The 25617-nt window shown below is 41.8% G+C and overlaps 1 protein-coding gene across 6 annotated transcripts in view; it reads left to right on the top strand.

Annotated features, from left to right (window-relative positions):
* COBLL1 (cordon-bleu WH2 repeat protein like 1) overlaps positions 1-25617 on the top strand; it is a 194583-nt gene that overhangs the window by 114213 nt on the left and 54753 nt on the right. For 5 of the 6 annotated variants that reach the window (XM_068245619.1, XM_068245622.1, XM_068245620.1 and 2 more), the window contains one exon: positions 22198-22383. In XM_068245619.1, the coding sequence (XP_068101720.1) occupies positions 22198-22383 (186 nt within the window). Of the gene's footprint in view, positions 1-2807; positions 2893-22197; positions 22384-25617 lie in introns of those variants that run through there. The other variant, XM_068245625.1, reaches the window with a different exon arrangement.

Here is a 25617-nt window from a genome sequence, read left to right on the forward strand (position 1 = left end):
GTCTGCAGGGGACCATTAGAAGCCCCAGGTAACTTCAACTCTTTTTTTCCCCCTACCCCCCTACAGTACACTTTATTTTTTTTTTAAAGGACCATCGTAGCAAAAAGTGTTAACATTCTACGCTTGTTCACACCTAGGGCGCTTTCGGGGTTTCTTAAGCGCTGGCGATGTTCAAAATCACCCCCAAAAGCACTTGTGCAATGATTCCCTATGAAAGAGTTCACATATGAGTGGTACAATTCCGATCCGCTCACCAAAGCACTGCCTGTACCATTTTTGGGGTGATTTGCCTACAATGGAAGGTATAGGGAAATTGCAAAGCGCTTGAAAAAGTGCTTTGTATAGCGATTTCCCAAGTGCTTTTTAGAATAAATACATTGTATTTATTCTTTTCCGGGTCAAAGAGTTCACTTCCTGACTGACGCCAGGAAGTGAAAAAACGAATCGGTCTGCAAAAACTCTTAAAAAAGCGCTTTATTAAAATCACTAATTCGCAGGTAATCGTCGGGAGGCGCTAAAAAAATTGCCTACAAAAATGCAAAACACTGGCGTCAGCGATTGCACGATGTGAACATGGTCTTATGCACACACAATATGACCATTTCACAGTGTTCCTCTTAGAAATGGTTAGATGGGTGTGTAAAAGCTTGCTGCTAACATGGCCGCTTTGGTAAAATAAGTAAGGCCTCGTTGACATGGATCGCTGAAGTTGCGTGCTCATTGGACAGGTTCAGTAATTGCATGAAGCTGAAAGACCCTGCGCGTATCATCGTTTGAGGCAGGAGAAAATGTGTGGCTGCATTTAGATTTGACTCCATAGGTTTGCCGCCTCTCCATTACCTTAATTTTATCGAATCGGAGGAAAATCTGTGTCGCAACATGTTTGCGCAATCAATGTCTCAATCAATTTCGGGCCAAATTTAGTCGAAAGGATTGATCAGAAGTGCTGGAAAATTTTGGTCACAAGTGCTAAGCCGGGTGTGCGACAGTAATGGCCTTCGACAACCATGTGAGTGTGTAATGTCACACATGCACCTGCTGCTACATAGAACAGGAGCTTGTGGTAAAGGCAGACGTGGTGGTGATTTGTAGAGTAGGCCAGGAACCACGCCGGCAGACAGGCGAGATTTTAGGGAGCACGGGTGGGAAATCGGTCTGCAGTGTATTGGCAGGCTACAGATCCCCCTCTGATCAGATTCGATCAGAGAGAGATCTGTCTCATGTTCGATCTGCCCGTACTTTGACTGATGTATGGGAGCCTTTAGGCATCACATCTTTTTTTAAAAATCACACCGAGAACAGTAACTGCAATTTAATTAGAGAGCGTGGAAATCGGGACCACATTATATTAAATCGACTGATCACAATCATTCAGATGGTCGTTTTAGACCCTTTAATGATCTTTTTTTTTCATTGCTTTAATTTCCTGTGTCTTGGACCACCAGGGTTTATACTGGAGTCATGGAGGTCCCAGGGACAGGAAGTGAGGGAGAAGTACCCCAGTGGGGATACAGATATACAAATCCAGAATACATTTTTTATTATTATTAGTATCATCATCATCATTGCTTCTGTTGTCATTTTGGCATTTTTATAGCGGATGAATAATAACAATTTTACCTAGCATACACTGTATTTTTCGAACAATAAGACATTCCTGACTATAAGACGCAACTAGGTTTAGAGGACAACACCAGGGCGAAAAAATAAATACTAAACCTGGTGCATCCATGGCGAAGGGGAATGCCTCCTGCCCCCTTGTACCTCTTGTGTCTCCCTGTGTCCTCCTCAGTCCTCCTGTGTCCCCACATGTCTGTCCTCCTATGCCCCTTTGTGTCCCCCTGTGTTCTCAGTTTGTCCCTGTGTGTCCTCCTCTGCATGGGCACTGTACAGGGAGTCTCCGACATTGCGGTGGGTTGGAGGTTCGTATTGGCAGGCATTCACAAGCCAGGAACTCCCTGCATTTGGTCTATAAGACGCAGTGATTTTTTCCCCCACACTTTTGGGGGAGAAAAAGTGAGTCTTATAGTCCAAAAAACATAATACATAGTTTTGTGGCAGTGGGAAATGTAAATGGCAGGACATACGTACCAGAAAAGTAAACTGGTGACAAAAACTATAGGCAACTCAAATCTATGCAGAATGTATAAAAATGTATTAAATAATCCATAAGAGATAAAAATCAATTAAAAAGGCACATGGGAAGGCCACTCACAACTCAAAGCATCTAAAGCTAAGCATACCAACAGACATGCAGTATTCCGGCAACCTGATCAAGAGTCAGTTGAGTAAAGCTTAAAGAAAACCTGAACTGAAAATGAAAAGTCAAAATAAACATACACAGGTCATACTTGCCTCCCGTGTAGTCTACTCATCAATCTCTTTCTCCTCGCCTGCATCCTGTTGATCGACGAAATTCTCTGTCCTCCATTTTGAAAATAGCCATTACCCCATAACCGCTTTCTGGTCAGCACACTGTTAAACTGTAACATCGCCCACTTGAGCCATATTTATTATTATTTATTATTTATTTATTGTATTTATAAAGCGCCAACATATTACGCAGCGCTGGACATTAATTTAGGTTACAGACAATATTTAGGGGTGACATACAGCAATATGACAATACAGGAATACAAGAAAACCAGATCACCCTCCACGGTATGAGTACCAGGTAATGCTTAGTCAGTCACTGGATGGAGCATGGAGATTAGGCAAGTTAGGGAAACATAGACATTACCGTGCACATCAGTTGTCCACTCAGCTGTAACTGACAGCAACTGATATATAACTGACAGCAACTGATATATTTCAGTTCTGACAAAATGTTTTCAGAACTGGAAGGGATCATTGTCAGCAGCAAATGGTGAGCTGAGAGGAACTGATGGCAAGGTAACTCTTTAATGTTCATTTGAAGTTACCTCATGTGTTTATTTTAAATAATTTTACTCAGTACAGGTTCTCTTTAAAGAGAAACTCAGACTAAGAATTGAACGTTATACCAATCAGTAGCTGATACCCCCTTTTAGAATAGAAATTTATTCCTTTTCACAAACAGACCATCAGGGGGCGCTGTATGGCTGATATTGTGGTGAAACCCCTCCCACAAAGAAATTCTGAGTATGTAATCCTGGCAGTTTCCTGTCTGTGAACCTTGCTGCATTGTGGGAAATAGCTGTTTACAACTGTTTCCAACTGCCAAAAAAGCATGCAGCAGCTACATCACCTGCCAGTAAAAATGTCACCATGTAATAAATGTCAGAATGTAAATCAGGGATTTAAAATATTTTACAATGGGCAAACACTGACTAAATCATTTATACATAATTATTGTAAAAATGAAGCACTTTTTTTTAATTACTTTATTTTCACTGGAGTTCCTCTTTAAGTAATGTTACCTAGCACCAGAAGTTAGTGAGGGAGTAGGTCTTGAATGCGCTACACATTGGGGTAGCAATAGGGGATGCAGAAATTGCAACCACACTGGGGCCCACTAGGGGCTCTCCTTCATCCACTGTATCGTTTCTTTAAAATCGTTGTGCCAGAATACAATGTGCCCCTTATTTGATACCATGGTGGACGAATATGCTGGTGCTGTAAAGTCTGTACAAAAATCACCCGACTCCTCAGTTTATGAAACCTCTGACTCCGGGTATCCACATTTTCTCCGACTCCTTAGTCTAATACTTACCAGGGCTGTGGAGTTGGTACAAAAACCACACGCATCCAACTCCTCAGTTTATGAAACCACCAGTACCCAAAATACCTCCAACTCCACAGCCCTGCTGTAAAGTAAAGATTTGGCTTTCTGTTTTGCTTGGTTATTTGTCTGGCCTTTTGCACAATCAGAAGAATTTATCATCTTGTCTGCTCTGAGAACTAAAAAAAAAAAAAAATATGAAGTGAACTTTGCACCCTTTGAAATCCTGTTCTGTGAATGTCATTATTACGGATTTTTTTTACAGAAGTTCAGAGCTAAAAATATCTTCAAATAACAGGAGTGTTTCAGGAGACGCCCATTTGTAAATTTCTAAACAAAAGTTTCCTAAAATAATGTGGGTGTTGTGTTTGAGTCAGTCTGCTCCGGCTTTTAGAGTTTGGCTGAGGCCAGCCCCATCTCAGGAGGAAAAACTTCCTTTCAAGTTTAGTTGACATTTCCCTCTGTTGTTCATTAGAAACAATCAGTTAAAGAGGAAGAAAAAATGGCATTCCTGACCAATGTCCCTTAACTTGTCACCAAGAGGCCGCCCCGACCTCACCCTAATGCCCCATTAGCCTCTTGAAGTTGTGTTTTGTGATGTCGGCAAGGGTGATGTTTAGAAAGAGTTATTTTTGTTCTTGTCTGGATTGTGGGCGCCTGACGTCATGTTGTCTGTGGTTGCCGTAGGAAGGGATACTGACAGATGAGCGGTACTGAATGAGTTACCAGGCTTCCAGCCCAGAGAGCACTTTTAATGCAATCATGCGTTTACATGTGATAGTCTAAACGGCAGGAAGTCAGAGGGTGATGCTCATGCGATTACACTGATCCTTTTTTTTTTCCTATGCCAAATTACTGTTGCAAGATTTCCCAGCGGATGAGATTGAATATCATTTAATCCTTTCCAAACCGTTAATAATTATCTGAATGTTGGTTAAAGGGAACCAGAGACGAAGCACCCTCATGTATTTTACCATATATATCAGTGGGAACATTATAAAAGACCTATCCTGCTTTCTGTTTCATTCTGTACTGCACAGCCTACTTCTAATCAGCTCTGATAAAATCCCCGACTGAGCATTCAGTCTGGCTCTGCTCAGGAATATTTATAGCTCAATCTGTGTTCTTTCATGTCTTCAAGTCCAAGCCTGCCCCCTGCTGGCTCTGCTCAGGAATCATTATAGCTGAGTCGTTACAGCGAAGCCAGACTGATTGCTCAGTCTGGGATTTTATCAGGTCTGTTAGAAACAAGCTGTGCAGTGCAGAATGAAACAGAAAGCATGATAGGTGTTTTCTCTAATGTTCCCACTGATGTATATGGTAAAATACATGAGGGTGCTTCGTCTCTGGTTCACTTTAAATGAAGAATTATCTTTTCTGTGTAAAAGTGTGTCTGTGCTAAATATAAATGTTCAATTTTAAGGCAACAGGGACAGCCATACCATCCGAGGAAAAACACACACACACACACACACACACACACACACACACACACACACACACACACACACACACACACACACACACACACACACACACACACACACACACACACACACACCTTGTTCCACTTACATAACGTACGTATTGTACTGTTCACATTTTGATTTCAGTGAATTTTATATAGTAAATAAAGAGAAATCTGTTCCAGGCATTTTCCATCTTTACTGCCTTTGACTAAAGCCAATCTTGATGTTATTTCCTCCCTTACTCTTTTTTTTTTTTTCATGCCTGAAATGGTATATGCATTGCCAGCCCTCCTAGCACCTGAGCTCTGTACTGTACTAAAACTGCACTGTCATATCTAGCTTGCTTTGTAAACGCATGTGAACACAGCATAGATCGTATTTCAGCAGCTTCTGCACAGGGGTGAGGTGCAATTTTTCCTTCTCAGCCCTGTGTCACACTGAACTGCCCTCAGCCAATCAGTGAGGAGCAGGAATGTGGGATAGGAGAAAACAAGCTTCTCTCTGCTCGGCAGTGTACTAGAATAGAGCCGGGCTGACTGAGATGAGATTAATTACAGCAGAAACATTGGGGATTACAGTATATTGGAATGCTTGCAGTGCAGGCTCAGGATGTAGAATTCATAATAAACACAGAGCAGTGGGTAAATGGAATTTGATTTTATGGCTGACAATCCTGCTTTAAAGTGGACCCAAACTCATGATTCCATATATAGCTTCTGAAGAAATTCACTACTTTGTGTTCTGTGTTTGTTAGGCACATCAGCCTGTCTATTAGCTCTTATAAGCTGACTGTGCCCAGTCCTCTCTTCAGCAGCAGAAATGATTTTCCAGATGCCGTATATGGCTATAATAATAAAGCTCTCATTGCAGAATCTGCCAGTGCGATAGCTGAATTCTAATCTGCACATGGCCTGTAAGTTTAGCAGGTTGGGGTTATGCTTTTATTGCCTGGGAAATAAAACTTTATGCTCTAAAACCGTTCATGTTGCTTTGGTGGGTGGTGATGGGAGCAACATGTGTGCATGTAAGCTTATACTCACCCGGTCTCATTAAAAGAAATGCACTTTTTTAAAGGAAAAAAATATTGTTTTACGTACATTATGTCAGGGCTGTGGAGTCGGAGCAATTTTTGGGTACCTGAAGTTGGGTAAAAAGGCATCAACTCCGACTTCTAATACATTTAAACTGTAATTAAAAGAGACAATTTAATAAAAAAAGTATTTCTCAGATAATACTAGTCATCATAAATAACGTGTGTATACTGTACAGTAATAGCAGTGCTTAGTCCACAAACATGAAATAAACCAATTAAAAAACAAGTTATGTGCTGCTGCAGTAAAGCAGTCACAGTAATTTTAAAATCAGGTATACATGTGACTATATCTGATGCGTACACAGGAATCTTTTATATAAAATAACATGTCTGCTGCAAGAATAAAGCCTGATTTGTAATTGTGTCACTAGTAGGGATGGTCAATGAGCAGCAAATAATTCTGCGTTGATGCAGGCTTATCCAAATTTGTGCACTCTCTTTACTCATAAAGGGGTTGATTCATTAAAGAGAAACTCCGACCAAGAATTGAACTTCATCCCAGTCTGTAGCTCATACCCCCTTTTACATGAGAAATCTATTCCTTTTCACAAACGGATCATCAGGGGGCTCTCTATGGCTGATATTGTGCTGAAACCCCTCCCACTAGAAACTCTGAGGACCATGGTACTCCTGGCAGTTTCCTGTCTGTGAACCTTGTTGCATTGTGGGAAATAGCTGCTGTTTACAGCTGTTTCCACCTGCCAAAAAAGCAAGCAGCATCTCCTTCCACAGACATCACCTGCCAGCAGTAAAAATGTCACCATGTGATACATGTCAGAATGTAAACCAGAGAGAGGAAAGATTTTACAATGGGCAAACACTGACAAAATCATTTATACATAATTGTTGTAAAAATAAAGCACTTTTTTATTACATTATTTTCACTGGAGTTCCTCTTTAAACTGTGCTACTAAAGCACTAAAATTGAGTAGTGTGAGTTGAAAATCCCTATGCGCAGCCTACGCATGGTAGTGCTGTGTATTATGCGCTCCTAAGTTATGCGCACTCCTTTTAAATTACCTTTCGGTTTTTCTACCATGAGATGTGAAGTAGCTTTAATACATTTTGATTGGCCCAAAATGCTGCCTGTCACACAGCGAATACTAAAATTTTTTTGTAAGCCCACCTGAACCACCTTTGGCGCCAATAGCAGCACGGTACTCGGATATTGGTGCTTCTGGATTGGGCAATGGTCCTGTTACTTATATGGACACAGGACCATTGCCCAATACAGAACTGCTAGTGTGTGAACCTTGGTAAGGATCTATACAAAGATGCTGCTCTACTTTTTGTACACTATTTTGCCAATAAAGAAATACCTGGGAATCCCTCATGAGGAAATGGGCTATTCTCTGTTTACTGCAAGTAACAGGGACAGGAAAAAAAAAGTAATTTATAGTTCATTTTACTCTGGGACAAATGTATATTTCTTGTATGTTTTTAAAATTTTATATTTTTTTTCACAATGGTTGTCCTTTAAAGTGAACCAGAGACGAAGCACCCTCATGTATTTTACCATATATATCAATGGGAACATTAGAGAAAACACCTACCCAGCTCTCTGTTTCATGCTTCACTGTTCAGTCTGCCTGTTATCAGCCCTGATAAAAACCCCTACTGAGCATTCAGTCTGGCTTTGCTATAATGACTCGGCTATAATGATTCCTGAGCAGAGCCACAAGGGGGCAGGCTTGGGCTTGAAAAGACATCAGAGAACACAGACTCAGCTATAATGATCCCTGAGCAAAGCCAGACTGAATGCTAAGTCGGGGATTTTATCAGGGCTGATAAGAAGCAAGCTGTGCAGTGAATAATGAAACAGAGAGCAGGGTATGTGTTTTCTCTAATGTTCCCACTGATATATATGGTAAAATACATAAGCGTGCTTCATCTCTGGTTCCCTTTAAGGAGCGAGCATAGACCTGCAAATTAACTTATAAACTGTTCACTTAAAAAAAAGATGCAGTCCAATTCCTGCTTAAACTTACTGTGACTCGTTCTCTTTAACAAACTGGTCTATTCAGCAGGCAGCCTTCCTTAGTAACAGCATAAATCAAAGTCTAAACACAAGGGAAGCCCTTAGACCAGAGGAAATTTGCAAACTGAAGCCCTTTATTTCAGCATAATCCAGAGTTTGTACAACACTGCGACATGTGACTGTCAGAGGCCCGGCTGTAACAATGCTCTGTTTACATTCTGCTCTCTTTAAGTAAGCGGGATTTGAGCGAAACAGAAAGTGATTTCATTTTCAAATGCTTGCTAATGCATAGCTTGAGCAGCTTAAACATCTGGGCGAGCAGCTTGCCAGACAGCCATATGCTTTAAATCCACATTTTATAGAATGTTCCATTTTTTTCACAAAGGCTGCCTTTTCCCTCACTCTCCTTCTATTGCTGGTGCTGTAATTGTCACGGGGTACGGGATGCCTGCAATGTATTGGGATGGATAGTAAGGCAGAACTGAGGCATGCGATACATTTTTTCCACATAGATGTGGTATGTGAGTCGGCTAATCAGCCTGGCTGGATTGGCGTTCTTTTAGAATTACTTCCAAAGCAGCTTATGTTGTCATTGACCACTGTTTCGAGACACTCCTGTCATATTACTAGTGGGCTACTAGAAGCAGGTAGGATAAAAGCCCTTTCAATGTGGGAACACAAGGGTGGGGAAGCCCAGTCTGGGGCAGTATGACAATGTTACAGAAGAGAGGTGAGTGAATCGTAAGCTACTTACCAGTTTTAGGGCTGTGGAGTCAGGATAAAAATCATCCGACTTCTCAGTTTATCAAACCACTCCAGGTACCTAAAATTGCTTCGACTCATGACTAATATTGTGTCGGTCACCGTCCCACATGTGCAGCTAAAACCTCTGGTGGTATAACCTCCACAAGGGTTAGAAGTAGCTGGGGGGGGGGGGGGGGGGGGTAGTTTAGGTTCAGGCATAGATAGCGGGGGGTTGAAGTGAGAATTGGGGTACAGATGGTGACAGCTAAATATTGATAAATTACCAATATTCTACTACTGCTAACTGGCACCCATTTTTCCTAGTGCAATTTTTACATGTTTACCTCTTCAAGACCCCCTCTGATGTCTGACGTGTAGACTTTAGAACCGCCAAAAAAATTGGGTGGATTTCCGTCAGGTTCAATCTGATTTCTGGCTGTTTTTCTGATCTATTTTGTATAGAAGTGATCAGAAAATTGTTCGAAAATCAGATCGGACCTGTCGGAAATTATCTATTCGACCTGTCTATATGACTGGAAATTGCATGGTGTGTACCCGGCATAAGAGTGCAACGGGAAGACATGGACTGAATCTTTGTGAAAAGAGTTGCAGTGTGTAACAATGAACGTCTGCGTAGTAGTGATTTATTTGACAGCTATTGAGGATCTTATACACAGACATAAACAAGCTCTGACATGGAGCGCTTGCAGAGATCTAGAAAAGCCCTTGTGCTTAGAGGGAGGATTTGAAGTGTTATTGCAGAGATCTGCTGACAGGTTAGTAAGTTAATAATTTGCTATTGCAGGTCATTTCTTCCCCCGCCCAGCTAGAAAATTCAGCCCAAGTTTGCTGCATCGCTTCTATTTCCAGTGTTGTCCACTGTTTTCCAGCCATCCTAAATAAACCCCTCCGAGATAAGCACATGTACTAGGCCTGAAATATTTGCCTGTGTTTGGTTGCTATGACTAAGCTCTGTTCAGTTGTGCGTCTGTTATTATATCTCTGCCTCTGTATGTTTCTCCTAGCTGTGACATTTTCACCTTTGGTGCAGTACTGACAGACGAATAGATTACATCACATTACAAAACAGCAGATGAAAGATTAGGGAGTGTATTTTGCATGTTCCTGTTTGTTTACAGTGTCACGTTATCTTGTCAGCGAACCAAACCGTAGGAATTGTTGACCTGGAGCTAGAACTTGTGATTAGTTTGCTGCATTGCAGGATGACTAGTGTGGTATTAAGCTACATACACACATTAGATAAAGAATTGCTCTGCACCCTTGTAAAATGACTGATTAGTGTTTTTTTTTCCGACCAATTATTAACAATTGCACACGACTGACCATCAACGACAACAAATGACTAATATCGGTAGTCGGCCGTGTTGAATTTTGTCGTCCCACAGATAAACGACAGATGACAATCTTGCTTTGTAAAGCGCACACGCACTATTTGAATAACATCACTTCCTTAATTGATCATTCATAAACATTCATGTTTGTACTACTGTCGATTGTGTGAGTTAATAACACCTCCTACGTCACTTGCGCCTCATCTGTCAATTCCTTAATTCCTCAGTCGTTCATGTGTGTGTGTGTATAGGCCGGTAGTTTACAATAGTTTGTCTTCGCCGATAAGTGTTCTTTTCGATCGTTTTTTGTCTGATGTGTGTGTATATACTGGTACACCAAAGGGATGGAAGACGAGAGACAACTAAGTTACAAGTAATGGTCAAATTTGCCTTTGTTCGGTTCTAAATCAGTTTTAATTTATTAGTTCCATTGTTTGGGTTAATCTGGAGCCAGATAGTGCTCCTAAACACTACCCAAACTACCCAAACGACCTGGATCATACGTTTACATACCTCAGTTCTTAATACCGTGTATTGCCCCCTTACATATAGCCATCCCATCAATTCTGACCAAATGTCCTCTGCCTTTTGTAGCTCACACATCCCCAAAAATCATCGATTAACCACCATTTTTCACAGTTGGAATAGTGGACCTTGCATCAGGTCTTGTTGACTCCACTCCAAATGTAGTGTTTATGATCGTGGCCAAAAAAGTTAAATTTCAGTCTCAATACTCCAAATGACTTTGTGCCCCGAAGGGTTTAGGCCTGTCTCTGTTTTATTTGGCATATTGTAAGCGTTAAACTTTATGGCATTTGCATAGTTATGGCTTTCTTCGTTCAACTCAACCATGCGAGATGATCCAGAAAGACAGGAGGGAAAAAGCAAGAGAAAAGTAGAAAGAAAGGAAAAGTGAAACAGAAGGAAAGGTAGTAAAGAAGAGAACCATGTAGGCTCCTATGAGGGAAATAAGCTAAAAAAAAAAAAAAAAAAAAAAAAAAAAAAACAGCAGCAGCAGCAGACAGTATTCTAGCCAAATCTAAAAGTAAGGTACCCATCCAAACCTTATTGCAACTGTTTAGCTTGTCTGTTAAAGCACAACTGAGGGCACATTTGACCTGTGTACATAGCCAAGCACACAAATAACTATGCTGTGTTCCTTTTTTTCTTTCTATGCCGGAAAAAAGTTAAAAATCAGGTATGCAGGTGACAATATCTGACTGGGTCGGACTATAACATAAACCTCACTGATAAATAATTACAGCCATAAAACACTTTCCTGGCAGTAAATAGGAAGACAAGAATGGGAAACCGAGAGCCAAATCTGGTGTAGTATTTTTGGAAGGTTAGGAATATATAGTAGATAAAAGTTATACTCACAAGTCAGGGTTACCACGCAGGCAACCACTGATAACGCTGGTGGGGAGAATTATAACCTGACCCCACTCAGGTCTAAAAAAAGTCGCTCTCTATAGAAGGAGAAATGGGGATACACCCCTCCACCAAGGGTGGACTAAGATATGGAGTAACGGGAGTAATAGAGGCGCCAAACAAGTATAAAATGGATTAAAAACCGTCTAAAAGGAGGGAAATGGGTGGATTCACCTCCCCCAGATATGTAAATGACCAGGCTAATATAGCCGTAAAATTTATAATTCAATTTATTAAAACAATTCTCCAATAGTGATGCAACGCGTTTAACGGGCAAACATCCCGCTTCATCAGGCAGTATAACAAGGAGAACACTGAAGGAAAGAATCAAATCGAAGGGGTGGAGAAAAAAAGGGGGGGGGGCGGAGAAGGGGAGAACAGGAGAAAACACAAAAAAAGAAAAATTGATAAGAAAGTGCTCAGTGCATTCACAGACATTTTCATATTGTGAGACAGTCATCATCATGAACGATGTCTTTTCAAGTTTACACAATATTATTTGGATTATTATACTTAATACATCCAACCACTGTAGCTATAACGTACACATATATAGTCCACATATAAATATATGCACACATGTGCAACCAAACATATGTATGGCTCCCAGAACCCTTATTCCAGTCACTGTAAAGTGATTCAATCAACGTGATTGTGTCTATCATCTAATATATATATATATATATATATATATATATATATATATATATATATATATATATATATATATATATATATATATATATATATATATACAACCAAAAGGACCTTCATGCACGGCGGCATGTGTGCTAAAAAATGAAATGAAAACCTTTGTGGCTTACCATCTGTCAGTCAGTCTGTGGCAGGAGCGCCTCTATGAGGTTGGAGAACTGCTCGTACGCTTCTTATAGTGAGAAGTGGCGCCAACCCTCTGAGCGAGCGGGCGCTGGAGCCGGAGGCGGAAATGACGTGGCTGTGGCCGCATGCGTCAGAACGTACGCATGACGCCATTACGCCTATGGGCAGTACGTGTCAAGGCGGATGCGTATATAACGCCGCATCTGCCCAAACAAGGGAGGCAATGTTGAGGGGAAAAAAAAACGGCACATGCGTAGTACTACCGGCGCTGCGCCGTGTGTGTAAGCTAACTACCTGTGTATTAATTAACATGCAAATTACCTCAATACACACCACGAAGTTTGTGTCAATATTAATGCATATATCTAAAACAGAAATTAAATTAATTGTTCAATTATTTCTAGTATTTTACATATTTGCTGGTTTTGTCAAAAATTAATGGGGCTCTACTGCCATCTCATGGTATAGGATGTCATCAACACTGATATATAATGTTATACAATTAAGTAGAGAAACTCCATGGTGGAAGATTATATATGACTTCTTGGTCATCAGCTCATTCGTATACTAACCCTCCTCACACAATTATGTATCAAAAATTCTCCGCAAGCAATAGACATAATCAATAAAGATAAGAAAAAGAGATAAGTATAAGTAAGTACATAAAATCAATAAATCAATCAATGGAATGTGTGCATCAATATTAGAACATATAATTGCATAAAAAGGGCAAAGATTAAAAAGATAAAAGAGAGGACTATAAATTTGAGCTCTGTAGGCACGTATTGATTGAATATAATTTACTAATACAATTTTTCTAATACTTCATTGAGCCCCTCTGGAGCGAGGGTTCTCAATACTTGAATCCAGTACATCTCCCTGGTCCGAATGACCTCAGAAATATTTGGTGCTAGTATATGGTCTATAAATGTGACGCTTAGGTGTTGGGGATCACCGCTGTGATGAGTGCTGAAGTGTCTCGAAACGCTATGTAAAGGGTACTGTTTAAGGATATTCCTTTTGTGTTGTCCAATTCTGTCTCTTGCTAACTGTGTTGTACGTCCTACATATTGTAATTTACAGGGGCATGTTATGAGATATATTATATTTTGGGACATATAGCTTATATTTTGTTTGATCGTGAATATAGTGTTGGTAGTTTCAGAATGGAAGTTGTTTGTAGTGTTAACAAACTGACAAGCTGTGCACCGGGTATGATTACAGGGGAAGGATCCAGGGGTAAGACTGGTGGTGTTGGGTGTGTCGGCTAACGGAGCTGGTCGGAATTTGCTGGGGGCTACCAGAGCACGAAGATTCGGGGCCCTTCTGAATGTTAAGAGGGGACTCTTAGGTATTGTGGATCTGAGATGTGGGTCCTGCATTAATAATATCTCACCTATTTTGTAGAAAGGACCGGATTTCTCCGTGTTGAGTGCTGTATCCCGTGATGAATCTGGGAAAGTTGGTATTTTTTGGGGGGTCCTTTATTGATACACGTGATGCTGCGGTACTCATGGCTTTGTGTTTTGCATCTTTAATGAGTTTCATCGGATAACCACGTTCTGAGAATTTCTTAGTGAGTGTGGTGGATTGAGTGTGGAAAACAGAAGAGTCGGTACAATTGCGAAATATTCTGCGGTATTGGCAATAGGGTGTATTGGTGGTCCATGGACGATGGTGAAAACTGTTAAAATGTATGTAATTGTTGGAATCTACAGTCTTGTTTTGGTTTTAATCGTGTCATCTTCCACATATAAGACCAAGTCCAGAAATTCAATAGAAATGGGGTGGTACTGAACAGTAAAGTTGAGCCCGGCTGGGTTATTGTTGAGGAAGTCTACAAATTGTGGAATGTTTGTTTGTTCACCTCTCCAGATGAAAATGAGATCGTCTATATATCTTCTATAGAAGATCATATTATCGCTGAATGGGTTGTGAGTGTCAAATTTAAGTGTCTCTAAATATCCCATGGTTAGGTTGGCATAGGACGGTGCAAACGGACTCCCCATAGCTGTCCCTGTGGCTTGGTGATAAAAGTTGTCTGCAAAGGAAAATACATTATGTTGTAGGATGAACTCCGCACAATTTCTTAAGAACAACTGTTGTGTGGCAGGCATCTCGGGATTAGTAGCTAAATAGTGTTCTAGAGCACTGAGGCCGAAAGAATGTGGTATGTTGGTATACAATGAAGCAACATCACATGTTAACCATGTGTATTCGGGTTTCCACGTGGTGTTTTTCAGCAATGATATGAGGTGTTGAGAATCCTTGAGATAAGAGGGTAATGACTGTACTAACGGTTGTAGGTGTGTGTCAATGAATTTGGACAGATTGCTAGTCATAGATTCAATGCCAGATATGATGGGTCTTCCAGGTGGTTTAGTGAGATGTTTATGAATCTTGGGGAGATAATAAAAAAACAGTGTTTTGGGGTGATGGTTGATAATGTAATTGCGTTCATTTTTTGTTATGATATTATCAAACAGAGCTTGATTGATAAGAGACTTGAGAGTAGAGTTGAATGTAGATGTAGGATCCATAGTCAACTTGGTATAGTGGAGGGGGTTATCCAGTAATCTGTGGGATTCAGCAATGTAATCAATTTTGTTAAGAATGACTATACCACCCCCCTTGTCTGCCGGTTTAACAATGATGTTGTGATTATTTCTGATAGAATACAGAGCTTTCTGTTCCAGTCTCGTTAAATTGGAGGTGGAGGGTTGGAAGTTGAAGTCAAGTTTTTGGAGGTCATTGAGGACCAGTGTATAAAAGGTTTCAATAAAGTTACCCTTTGAGGCTATAGGATAGAATCTGGACCTACCTTTTAATTGAGTAGTAATGTACAGTAAAGTACACACATTAGATAAAGAATTGCTCTGCACCCTTGTAAAATGACTGATTAGTGGGGGGTTTTCCCCGACCAATTATTAACAATTGCACACGACTGACCATCAACGACAACAAATGACTAATATCGGTAGTCGGCCGTGTTGAATTTTGTCGTCCCACAGATAAACGACAGATGACCATCTTGCTTTGTAAAGCGCACACGCACTATTTGAATCACGTCACTTCCTTAATTGATCATTTATAAACATTCATGTTTGTACTACTGTCGATTGTGTGAGTTAATAACACCTCCTACGTCACTTGCGCCTCATCTGTCAATTCCTTAATTCCTCAGTCGTTCATGTGTGTGTGTGTATAGGCCGGTCGTTTACAATAGTTTGCCTTCGCCGATAAGTGTTCTTTTCGATCATTTTTTGTCTGATGTGTGTGTATATACTGGTACACCAAAGGGATGGAAGACGAGAGACAACTAAGTTACAAGTAATGGTCAAATTTGCCTTTGTTCGGTTCTAAATCAGTTTTAATTTATTAGTTCCATTGTTTGGGTTAATCTGGAGCCAGATAGTGCTCCTAAACACTACCCAAACTACCCAAACGACCTGGATCATACGTTTACATACCTCAGTTCTTAATACCGTGTATTGCCCCCTTACATATAGCCATCCCATCAATTCTGACCAAATGTCCTCTGCCTTTTGTAGCTCACACATCCCCAAAAATCATCGATTAACCACCATTTTTCACAGTCGGAATAGTGGACCTTGCATCAGGTCTTGTTGACTCCACTCCAAATGTAGTGTTTATGATCGTGGCCAAAAAAGTTAAATTTCAGTCTCAATACTCCAAATGACTTTGTGCCCCGAAGGGTTTAGGCCTGTCTCTGTTTTATTTGGCATATTGTAAGCGTTAAACTTTATGGCATTTGCATAGTTATGGCTTTCTTCGTTCAACTCAACCATGCGAGATGATCCAGAAAGACAGGAGGGAAAAAGCAAGAGAAAAGTAGAAAGAAAGGAAAAGTGAAACAGAAGGAAAGGTAGTAAAGAAGAGAACCATGTAGGCTCCTATGAGGGAAATAAGCTAAAAAAAAAAAAACAGCAGCAGACAGTATTCTAGCCAAATCTAAAAGTAAGATACCCATCCAAACCTTATTGCAACTGTTTAGCTTGTCTGTTAAAGCACAACTGAGGGCACATTTGACCTGTGTATATAGCCAAGCACACAAATAACTATGTTGTGTTCCTTTTTTTCTTTCTATGCCGGAAAAAGTTAAAAATCAGGTATGCAGGTGACAATATCTGACTGGGTCGGACTATAACATAAACCTCACTGATAAATAATTACAGCCATAAAACACTTTCCTGGCAGTAAATGGCTTCGATAGCAGGAAAGAGATAAAAAGGTTCAATAGTTCATAGATTTTAGCTCTGGCATACTACATTGAGGGTGTCATTGAGCAGATGCAATGAAACAGTAAAAGCTTAAACACTAGATTTAAATATAAAATAAAACTGGGATAACTAAAAAGTCATTTTTAGGAGAAGGAGGATAGGTACTATTGTTTATCTCATCAGTATATTTTCACCTCAGATGTCCTTTAAGGGGCTATACACTGGACGATCTCAGTCGATTTGTGGCCGATTTCGATCGATTTTTGTCTATTTGACTGGGTGGAAAATCTAGGTCTATCTGCTGCTGGCAGCAGATCGATGGCTCGTAGAGTTGCATTGGATCTAATGGTCCAATAATACATTTAGATTGATTTTCAAAATCGGCAATAGATTGCATTCTGAAATCTGTTCCTAGTGTGGGACACACGAGATGGATTCCTGTCAGATTCAACTTTACAGGCATCTGACAGAATTCTATCTCATGGTCAAATCTGCTGCAAATCTTTAAGTGTATGGCCACCTTAACTCTAGCTGTGAACTGTTTCATTTTATGGACCGAGTGTACTTCATTAATAACTGCCCCTATGTTTTTTTTTTGGGGGGGGTTATTCATTTTATGGTTTCTGTTTTTTCATTCATTGTTATTTGTGTTTCAATGTTTGTTTTTTTCACACCTCTATTAAAATGAGACAAGAATGTAGTGCAGTATCAAGGGCTGGAAACAGATGCAGAAACCTGAATGTTGGCAACATTTGCATTTCTGCTGTTCAGACTGAGAATGACTTGAATTTGAACATCACCAACACTCTATTAGAAACCTGTAGGATCACTTCATATGGGCAGTGCATGTATGAATGGATCTTTACAGTCTCTCCACAGATGTCCCATCAGGACACCATATTGCTGATAGTTAGAATATCGGTTATCTTGCCAATATTCACCTAACGCTCCCTTACTTATACCTAACACTAACCTCCCCTACCTACGACTAAGGCTGGTTGCACCCCTGAGCTATACCTGAGTGTAGACCCGCCTCCCCCCCCCTTCCCACCCCGCCTCCCCCCCCCTTCCCACCCCGCCCCCCCCCCCCCCCCCCCTTCCCACGGCTAGTGACGTATTCCCTGCTGGGCAGGGATTCTCGTCAGTCGGCGCATGCTTTCCACATTGCACTGTGCTCCTGTCTGACACACGTGCTTGCTGCATCACCTATTGACTTGCATTACTGCATAATCTGTGCGGTTGGCACGGATCATGTGGTAATGCACTGCAGACTTTGCGTTAGGATCTCCGCGATGTATTGCGTGAACTACGCAAGTCTCCGTAGACTTGTATGAACCTTGCGGCAGGGAAGGGTAATGTGGGGCAGCACAGTGTGCAAGGGGTCTAACAGTAACCCCTCCCTCCTATGCTTACCACTAACCTCACAATGAACTACACCGAACACTAACATCCCCCTCTACCTACGCCTAACACTAGCGCCGTGCCACAGCCAATTGCGACTTATTCACCCCGGCAGCTATCTCTGCCATTTTTTTATTTAAAGTTTGGCTACATGGTAGCCAAACTTCGTTTGCCCCTTACTGCCCCACCACCACTGCCACACTCTGGAGTTCAGTAATAGCTGGACTCGGGTGTACAACTGAATACACTGGCGCCGCCATAGACACAATTTATATGTGGTCTATGGTGGTTCCCAATCTTCTGAACGGGTTGTTCACCATTATTACCTGTTTTAGCCATGCCACCCATGAAAGTTACATGCGACTTTAGTTGGAGTCTGCAGGAATTGCCTGGTGTTGGATTATGTGAATTGAGATGTTTTGCTCTTTTCATCCTTTATTGCTGGGTGGTTTGGGGGGGGGGGGGGGGGGGCTACACTTGGTGAGTAGTAGGAATGGTTCTAACTAAATCAGTACAAATCTCAAAAGTAAACATGAATTTCATATGACACGGCTGCGATTGTTACATTCCATGGAGGATGAATAATGATTACATCCTATAATTACATTTTATTCTTGCATCACAAGTTTCATTGACCTTAGCCTTACCTTTTGCAGGGGGCAGTTTTGTAAAGGATGTGTGCAGTGAAGTGAAGCACCCGATTTCAACATGAAAATCATGTGCAGATAAGTTTAAAGTGAGCCCGAGGTGAGAGTGATATGGAGGCTGCCATAATTGTTTTCTCTTAAAGGGATGCTGTAGGGGGGTCGGGGGAAAATGAGTTGAACTTACCCGGGGCTTCTAATGGTCCCCCGCAGACATCCTGTGCCTGCACAGCCACTCCCCAATGCTCCGGCCCCGCCTCCGGTTCACTTCTGGAATTTCTGACTTTAAAGTCAGAAAACCACTGCGCCTGCGTTGCCGTGTCCTTGATCCCGCTGATGTCATCAAGAGCGCACAGCGCAGGCCCAGTATGGTCTGTGCCTGCGCTGTACGCTCCTGGTGACATCAGCGGGAGCGAGGACACGGTAACGCAGGCGCAGTGGTTTTCTGACTTTAAAGTCAGAAATTCCAGAAGTGAACTGGAGGCGGGGCCCGGAGCATCGGTGAGTGGCTGCGCGGGCACAGGATGTCTGCGGGGGACCATTAGAAGCCCCGGGTAAGTTCAGCTCATTTTCCCCCGACCCCCCCTACAGTATCCCTTTAAACAATACCAGTATCCAGGCAGCCCTGCTGATCTGTTTGGCTGCAGTAGTGTCTGAATCACATCTGAAACAAGCATGTAGTTAATCTCGTCAGATCTAACATTGATGTCAGAAACACCTGATCTGCTGCATGCTTGTTCAGGGTCTATGGCTAACAGTATTAGAGGCAGAGGATCAGCAGGATTGCCAGGCAACTGGTATTGCTTAAAAGGAAATAAATATGGAAAGCATGGAACTGGGGGCCTGAAAAGAACGTAGATCCATGCCACTCCATCACTTTTCAGGTCAGGGCTCGTTTCCACTGTAGCGGTGCGGAATCGCCTGGATTCCACCGCTGAAGAAATCGCATGCGGCTGCGTTTCCCCATGCGAATTTACCCGCGATTTCGCATGCGATTTCGCATGGCAAGGAGCCAGGCGAATTTAAAGATGTCACTGCCTGTGTAAAGTTACATTGCCTTTCATGCGAAATCGCATGCGAAATCGCGGGGAAATCCGCATGACAAAGCCGCATGCGATTTCCCTATTGAATGCATTAGCGGCGATTCGCCCGCATCCTGCCGCACGCGAAATCTGACGACCCTGTCGTGCAGATTTTTCCCGCCGCCACCGCACACGTGGAAACAGCCCCATCCACTAACATTGAGTATGCGAATCCGCATGCAGTGCCCGCATGCGGATTCGCTATAGTGGAAACGAGCCCTCAATCATCCCATGTGCAGATTATGCAGACAGAAATGGGAGGTGCTGATATCCAATCAGCAAATGCAAGCGGCGATCAGCAGATAACTAATAGCAAAGCCAGGGTCAGGCAAGAGAAGGACAGTGGATATCTAATAGTTAATCCTGGATCAATAACACCACTGCTAACTGCAAATGTTAGATTGCTTTGTACAATAAATGCTCTGTAGAGGGCAAGGTGGCTGCCATCTGCCACTGAGAATAAGGTGCCCATACACTCGTCAGATTGGCAGCAGATAGATAAGAAATGCATCTGATGATCTGTCTGATGCGTTTTTAGAACATTTTTTACCAGGATAGAATTCCAATAGATTTCAGTTTGAAATCTATTGAAATTCGAACTGATGGCATTTTTTGCCATCAGATTTCCATTAAGGCCAATGCAAACTGATAAGCAATCTCATCAGATCGACCTAAATTTTCCACCCTGCCAGTTCGATGGAAATCCATCGAAATCGGCCACCGATCGGTCGATTGGCCAACCGATTTGCAAACGATCAATCGATCGGGATCGATCGGTCGGCCAGAAAATCGGCTGAGTGTATGGGCCCCTTAAGAGAGCAATAGTATGGTGTGCTGGCTACCTTTAAGCACATTTGTGTCTAAATCTGTGTAGAATGAGACTCAGGGCTAAATCATGTCTGCCCTTTCCTCCAGCACTAAGCTGCTCCCACTGTCCCTATCCCTAGTGCTGTGATATTGCTGACAGAATAAGTGGGCACCAATCTACTGACAGCCAACAAGAGGAGATTAGTGAGGCAGGAAAGTGTGGGCACAATTTATGGCTCAGACCTAAAACTCTCTCAATAAACAGAATGTCCATTCATTTTAAAGGGAACCTTATGTGGCGTGATGCAATAGGCATGTGTACATACAGTGCCTAGAACACAAATAACTATGCTGTGTTGCTTTCCTTCTTTCCCTGCTGAAAGAGTTGATATTCAGCTATGCGACTAACAGTTTTCTCCAGTTGGGTCGTAGTTGGACTATAGTTTCCATCACTGATAAAGAAATACAGCCACAAAATGCTTTCCTGGCTTCTGAGTGCGGGGGATAGAGTGCAGGGGATAGATTGTTAAAAAAAAGTCAATGGTTTTCATATATTTTAGCTCTCTGTAACAGTAGATAGACTGTTTCATTGAGCCGAGACAACATAATAAATCAACTTTTTTTTTTAAGCTTTTAAACATAACCTAAAACTGGGATTATAAAAGTCATTTGTAGGACTAGGAGGTTAGAAACAAGTGTTTATCTCATCAGTTTATTTACACTTAAAGCGGAACTGAAATATGATTTAAAAAAAAAAGTTTTACTTGGGATTTCTGCCAGCCCCCTGCAGCCTCCCTGTGCCCATGCCGTCTCTGAATGATTCTCCAGTCTTCCGCCGCGGCTCCGTTTCTTGACCACCAGTCACAATCCATTGTGCCTGCGCGGCCCTGACCACGCACATCCTTGTCCGCATTCCTCTCGTCGGGAGCATCATTCGCAGCAGCAGTACAGGGTTTTCTTGTACTGCGCCTGTGCAGAACGCTACTGGCGACAGGAGCATGAATGAGGACGCACACGGCCAGGGCCACGCAGGCGCAGTGGCCGTTGACTTGTAAGTTGGCGGTCAAGAAATGGAGCCGCTGCGGTGGACCAGAGGCTTGTTCAAAGACGGCGCAGGCACAGGAAGGCTGTAGGGGGCTGGCAGAAGCCCCAGGTAAGTGAATTTTTTTTTCTTTCATCATATTTCAGTTCCGCCTTTAAGTTTCACTTTAAGTTATTAATCCAAGGGTCTTGGAAGGGTAATAGGATAATGAAGAAATTTTATTTTGATTAGTTATTTTTCAGGTTTACTTTTTCTTATTTTTTTTTTTTTTTCTCTGAGATTAAATTCTTCACATGTTGTGCATTCAAGTTAGCTGGCAGCTAGAGGTGCGTTGGGTAAAGTCTGAACAGTGTTTATCTGGCTTGTATTCCAGGAAGAAGGCCAAAGGCAAGGCTCCCCTGCCTCCGGGAGAAGGCCGGTATTCTGACAGCTCACCGTCTTATGAGTCCGCCGACACCGTACACTATAACATGGATCAGAAGGAGAACATTGACAGAGACATCGACCTCAAAGTGGTCCTACCGGGTGAGAGGGTCACCTCAACCATCGTGAATGGCAGGTAAGAGGATATGTAGTGTCTACATGCATTGTGTTCTGAAAGAACATTAAGGTCTCCATACATAGTCAAAAACATCAGGTGATATACATGAACTATAATCCACACCGCTTGTGAACAGCAATCTTCTAGTTTGACCTCAGATTCTCTATTGGATTGAAGGGCCTCCGAGCCTCCCCGTCTCTCGGGTGAGTTTGCCAACTGTCTCATGACCACAGATGGCCATCTCACCATAGATATAGAGTGTGTGTGTGTCCAGGACAGGTGGAAGATAATGCAGCTTATGATCCAGGGAGGGTGAGTTCTGTACAGGGGCTGCTGGGGGATCTCTTTTGGTGGTTATTGTTTTTCCTTCTATTTTAGGGTCCAAAAGCAGAAAAAAATTCCACCACTTTCAGACCCTAATATCCGTAAAATATCATACCGCCAAGGAGGTTATAGAAATTTGTGTCATAAAGGGAGCCATCCAGTTTTCATAAAGTGTGAACACAAAAGATCAGTTTATTTCTTCTTCAAAATTGGCCTAGTGTAGCTCCACTGTCCTCACCAGACCATTTATATGCTTTGCAAGTATTTCAAATATTCTTCTTCAGAATTGTCCTAGTTTAGCTCCACTGTCCTCACCAGATCATTTATATGCTTTGCAAATATTTTAAGAAGCTATGTTGCATAAATGCATTTGTTATGCTTTGGAGCTGACCATGTGATGGTCTTCAGTAACTTCCTGACAGGAAGTAGTGAGTAGAAGCGGTTCCTATATAAACAAAACAAACAGGGTTGTAATTTAGACACCCACTGAACTCTTGAAAGATGACCTATCACCTCTTCTATTTATATAGCACTACGCCTAGTTGCATTAGTGTGCCACAAAGCCTGAGGCGCACTTAGACACCATAGAGTAGGGATATGTGCAGCGTGCTGCTTGGAATATGGCTTGAGGGTGGGCGTGGTCACAACAGAATTTAGGTAGGGTCAAGTAATAGAAAAACTTTTAAAAGTTCCCCAAGGTTTCATGCTGAGGCCACTGTTTTAATGTTACACTTACTGTAATTGTACACTGTGCTTCGTACAGTGGGATGTGAAAGTTTGGGCAACCTTGTTAATCGGCATGATTTTCCTGTATAAATCATTGGTTGTTACGATAAAAAATGTCAGTTAAGTATATCATATAGAAGACACACAGTGATATTTGAGAAGTTAAATGAAGTTCATTGGGTTTACAGAAAGCGTGCAATAATTGTTTAAGCAAAATTAGGCAGGTGCGTACATTTGGGCACCAAAAAAAATAAATGAAATCAATATTTAGTAGATCCTCCTTTTGCATAAATGACAGACTCTAAAGGCTTCCTGTAGGTTCCAATGAGAGTCTGGATTCTGGTTGAAGGTATTTTTGAACATTCCTCTTTACAAAACATCTGTAGTTCTTTCAGGTTTGATGGCTTCCAAGCATGGACGGCTCTCTTTAATTCACATCACAGATTTTCAATTATATTCAGGTGTGGGGACTGAGATGGCCATTCCAGAACGTTGTACTTGTTCATCTGCATGAATGCCTTAGTGGATTTTGAGCAGTGTTTAGGGTCGTTGTCTTGTTGAAAGATCCAACCCTGGCACAGCTTCAGCTTTGTCACGGTTTCCTGGGCATTGGTCTCCAGCATCTGCTTATACTGAGTGGAATCCATGTGTCCTTCAACTTAGACAAGATTCCCAGTCTCTGCACTGGCCACACAGCCCCACAGCATGATGGAACCACGACCATATTTTACTGTCGGTAGCAGATGTTTTTCTTGGAACGCTGTGTTTTTCCTCCTTGCACAACGCCCCTTGTTATGCCCAAATAACTCAGTTTTAGTTTCATCAGTCCACAGCACCTTATTCCAAAATGAAGCTGGCTTGTCCAAATGTGCTTTCATAGACCTCAAGCGGCTATGTTTGTGCTGTGGGCGGAGAAAAGGCTTCCTCTGCATCACTCTCACATACAGCATCTCCTTGTGTAAATTGCGCCGAATGGTTGAACGATTCACAGTGACTCCATCTGCAGCAAGATGATGTTGTAGGTCTTTGGTGCTGGTCTGTGGGTTGACTCTGACTGTTCTTACCATTTGTCGCTTCTGTCTATAGGAAGATTTTTCTTGGTCTGCCACTTAGAACCTTAACTGGAACTGAGCCTTTGGTCTTCCATTTCCTCAATATATTCCTAACTGTGGAAACAGCTGAAATCTCTGAGACAGCTTTCTGTATCCTTCCCCTAAACCATGATGGTGAACAATCTTTGTCTTCAGGTCTTTTGAGAGTTGTTTTGAGACCCTCATGTTGCTACTCTTCAGAGAAAATGATAAGAGTAGGGAAATATACAATTGACTCCCTTTAATACTCTTCCTCAGAATAGGATTCACCTGTGTATGTAGGTCAGGGGTCACTGAGCTTACCAAGCCAATTTGAGTTCCAATAATTCGTTATAAAGGTTTTGGAATCAGTAAAATGTCAACAGTGCCCAAATGTATGCACCTGCCTAATTTTATTTAAACAATTATTGCACACTTTCTGTAAATCCAATAAACTTCATTTCACTTCTCAAATATCACTGTGTGTGTCTCCTACATTATACATTTAACTGACATTTTTTATCGTAACAACCAACGATTTATACAGGAAAATCATGACCATTAACAAGGTTGTCCAAACTTTTGCATCCTGCTGTATATTACTGGGCTAAAAGCAAGGTTCCCTGCTCTTCCTTTTAATGTTTCCCACATCCTAATAAGGGAGAAAATCTAGATTTGTAAAAATGTATTTTTTAAGTACATTACTAAGCAACCACTGATAAAAATCAATACAGCAGAGTCTAAGGGCCCGTTTCCACTTGTGCGGTGCGGAATCGCCGCATATCACCGCTGACAAAATCGCATGCGGATGCGATTCCGCATGCGTTTTTTGCCGCGATTTCGCATGCGATTTCGCATAGGCAGGGTATATGCGATTTTAACCATGTCACTGCCTGTGTCAATTTACATTACTTTCAATGCGAAATCGCACGCGAAATCGCGGGAAAAAACGCATGCAAAAAACGCATGCGATTTCCCTATTAAATACATTGCCTGCGATTCGCCTGCATTCCACACGCAGGCGAATTCTGCAGGGTCTACCGTGCAGAAAAATCCTGCACATAAAAACGCAAATGAAAACTGACAAGTGGAAACAGTCCCATCCACTTGTATTGCCTATGCGAATTCGCGC

The sequence above is a fragment of the Hyperolius riggenbachi genome, chromosome 7 (assembly GCF_040937935.1).
Source record: "Hyperolius riggenbachi isolate aHypRig1 chromosome 7, aHypRig1.pri, whole genome shotgun sequence".
NCBI classification, from domain to species: domain Eukaryota; kingdom Metazoa; phylum Chordata; class Amphibia; order Anura; family Hyperoliidae; genus Hyperolius; species Hyperolius riggenbachi.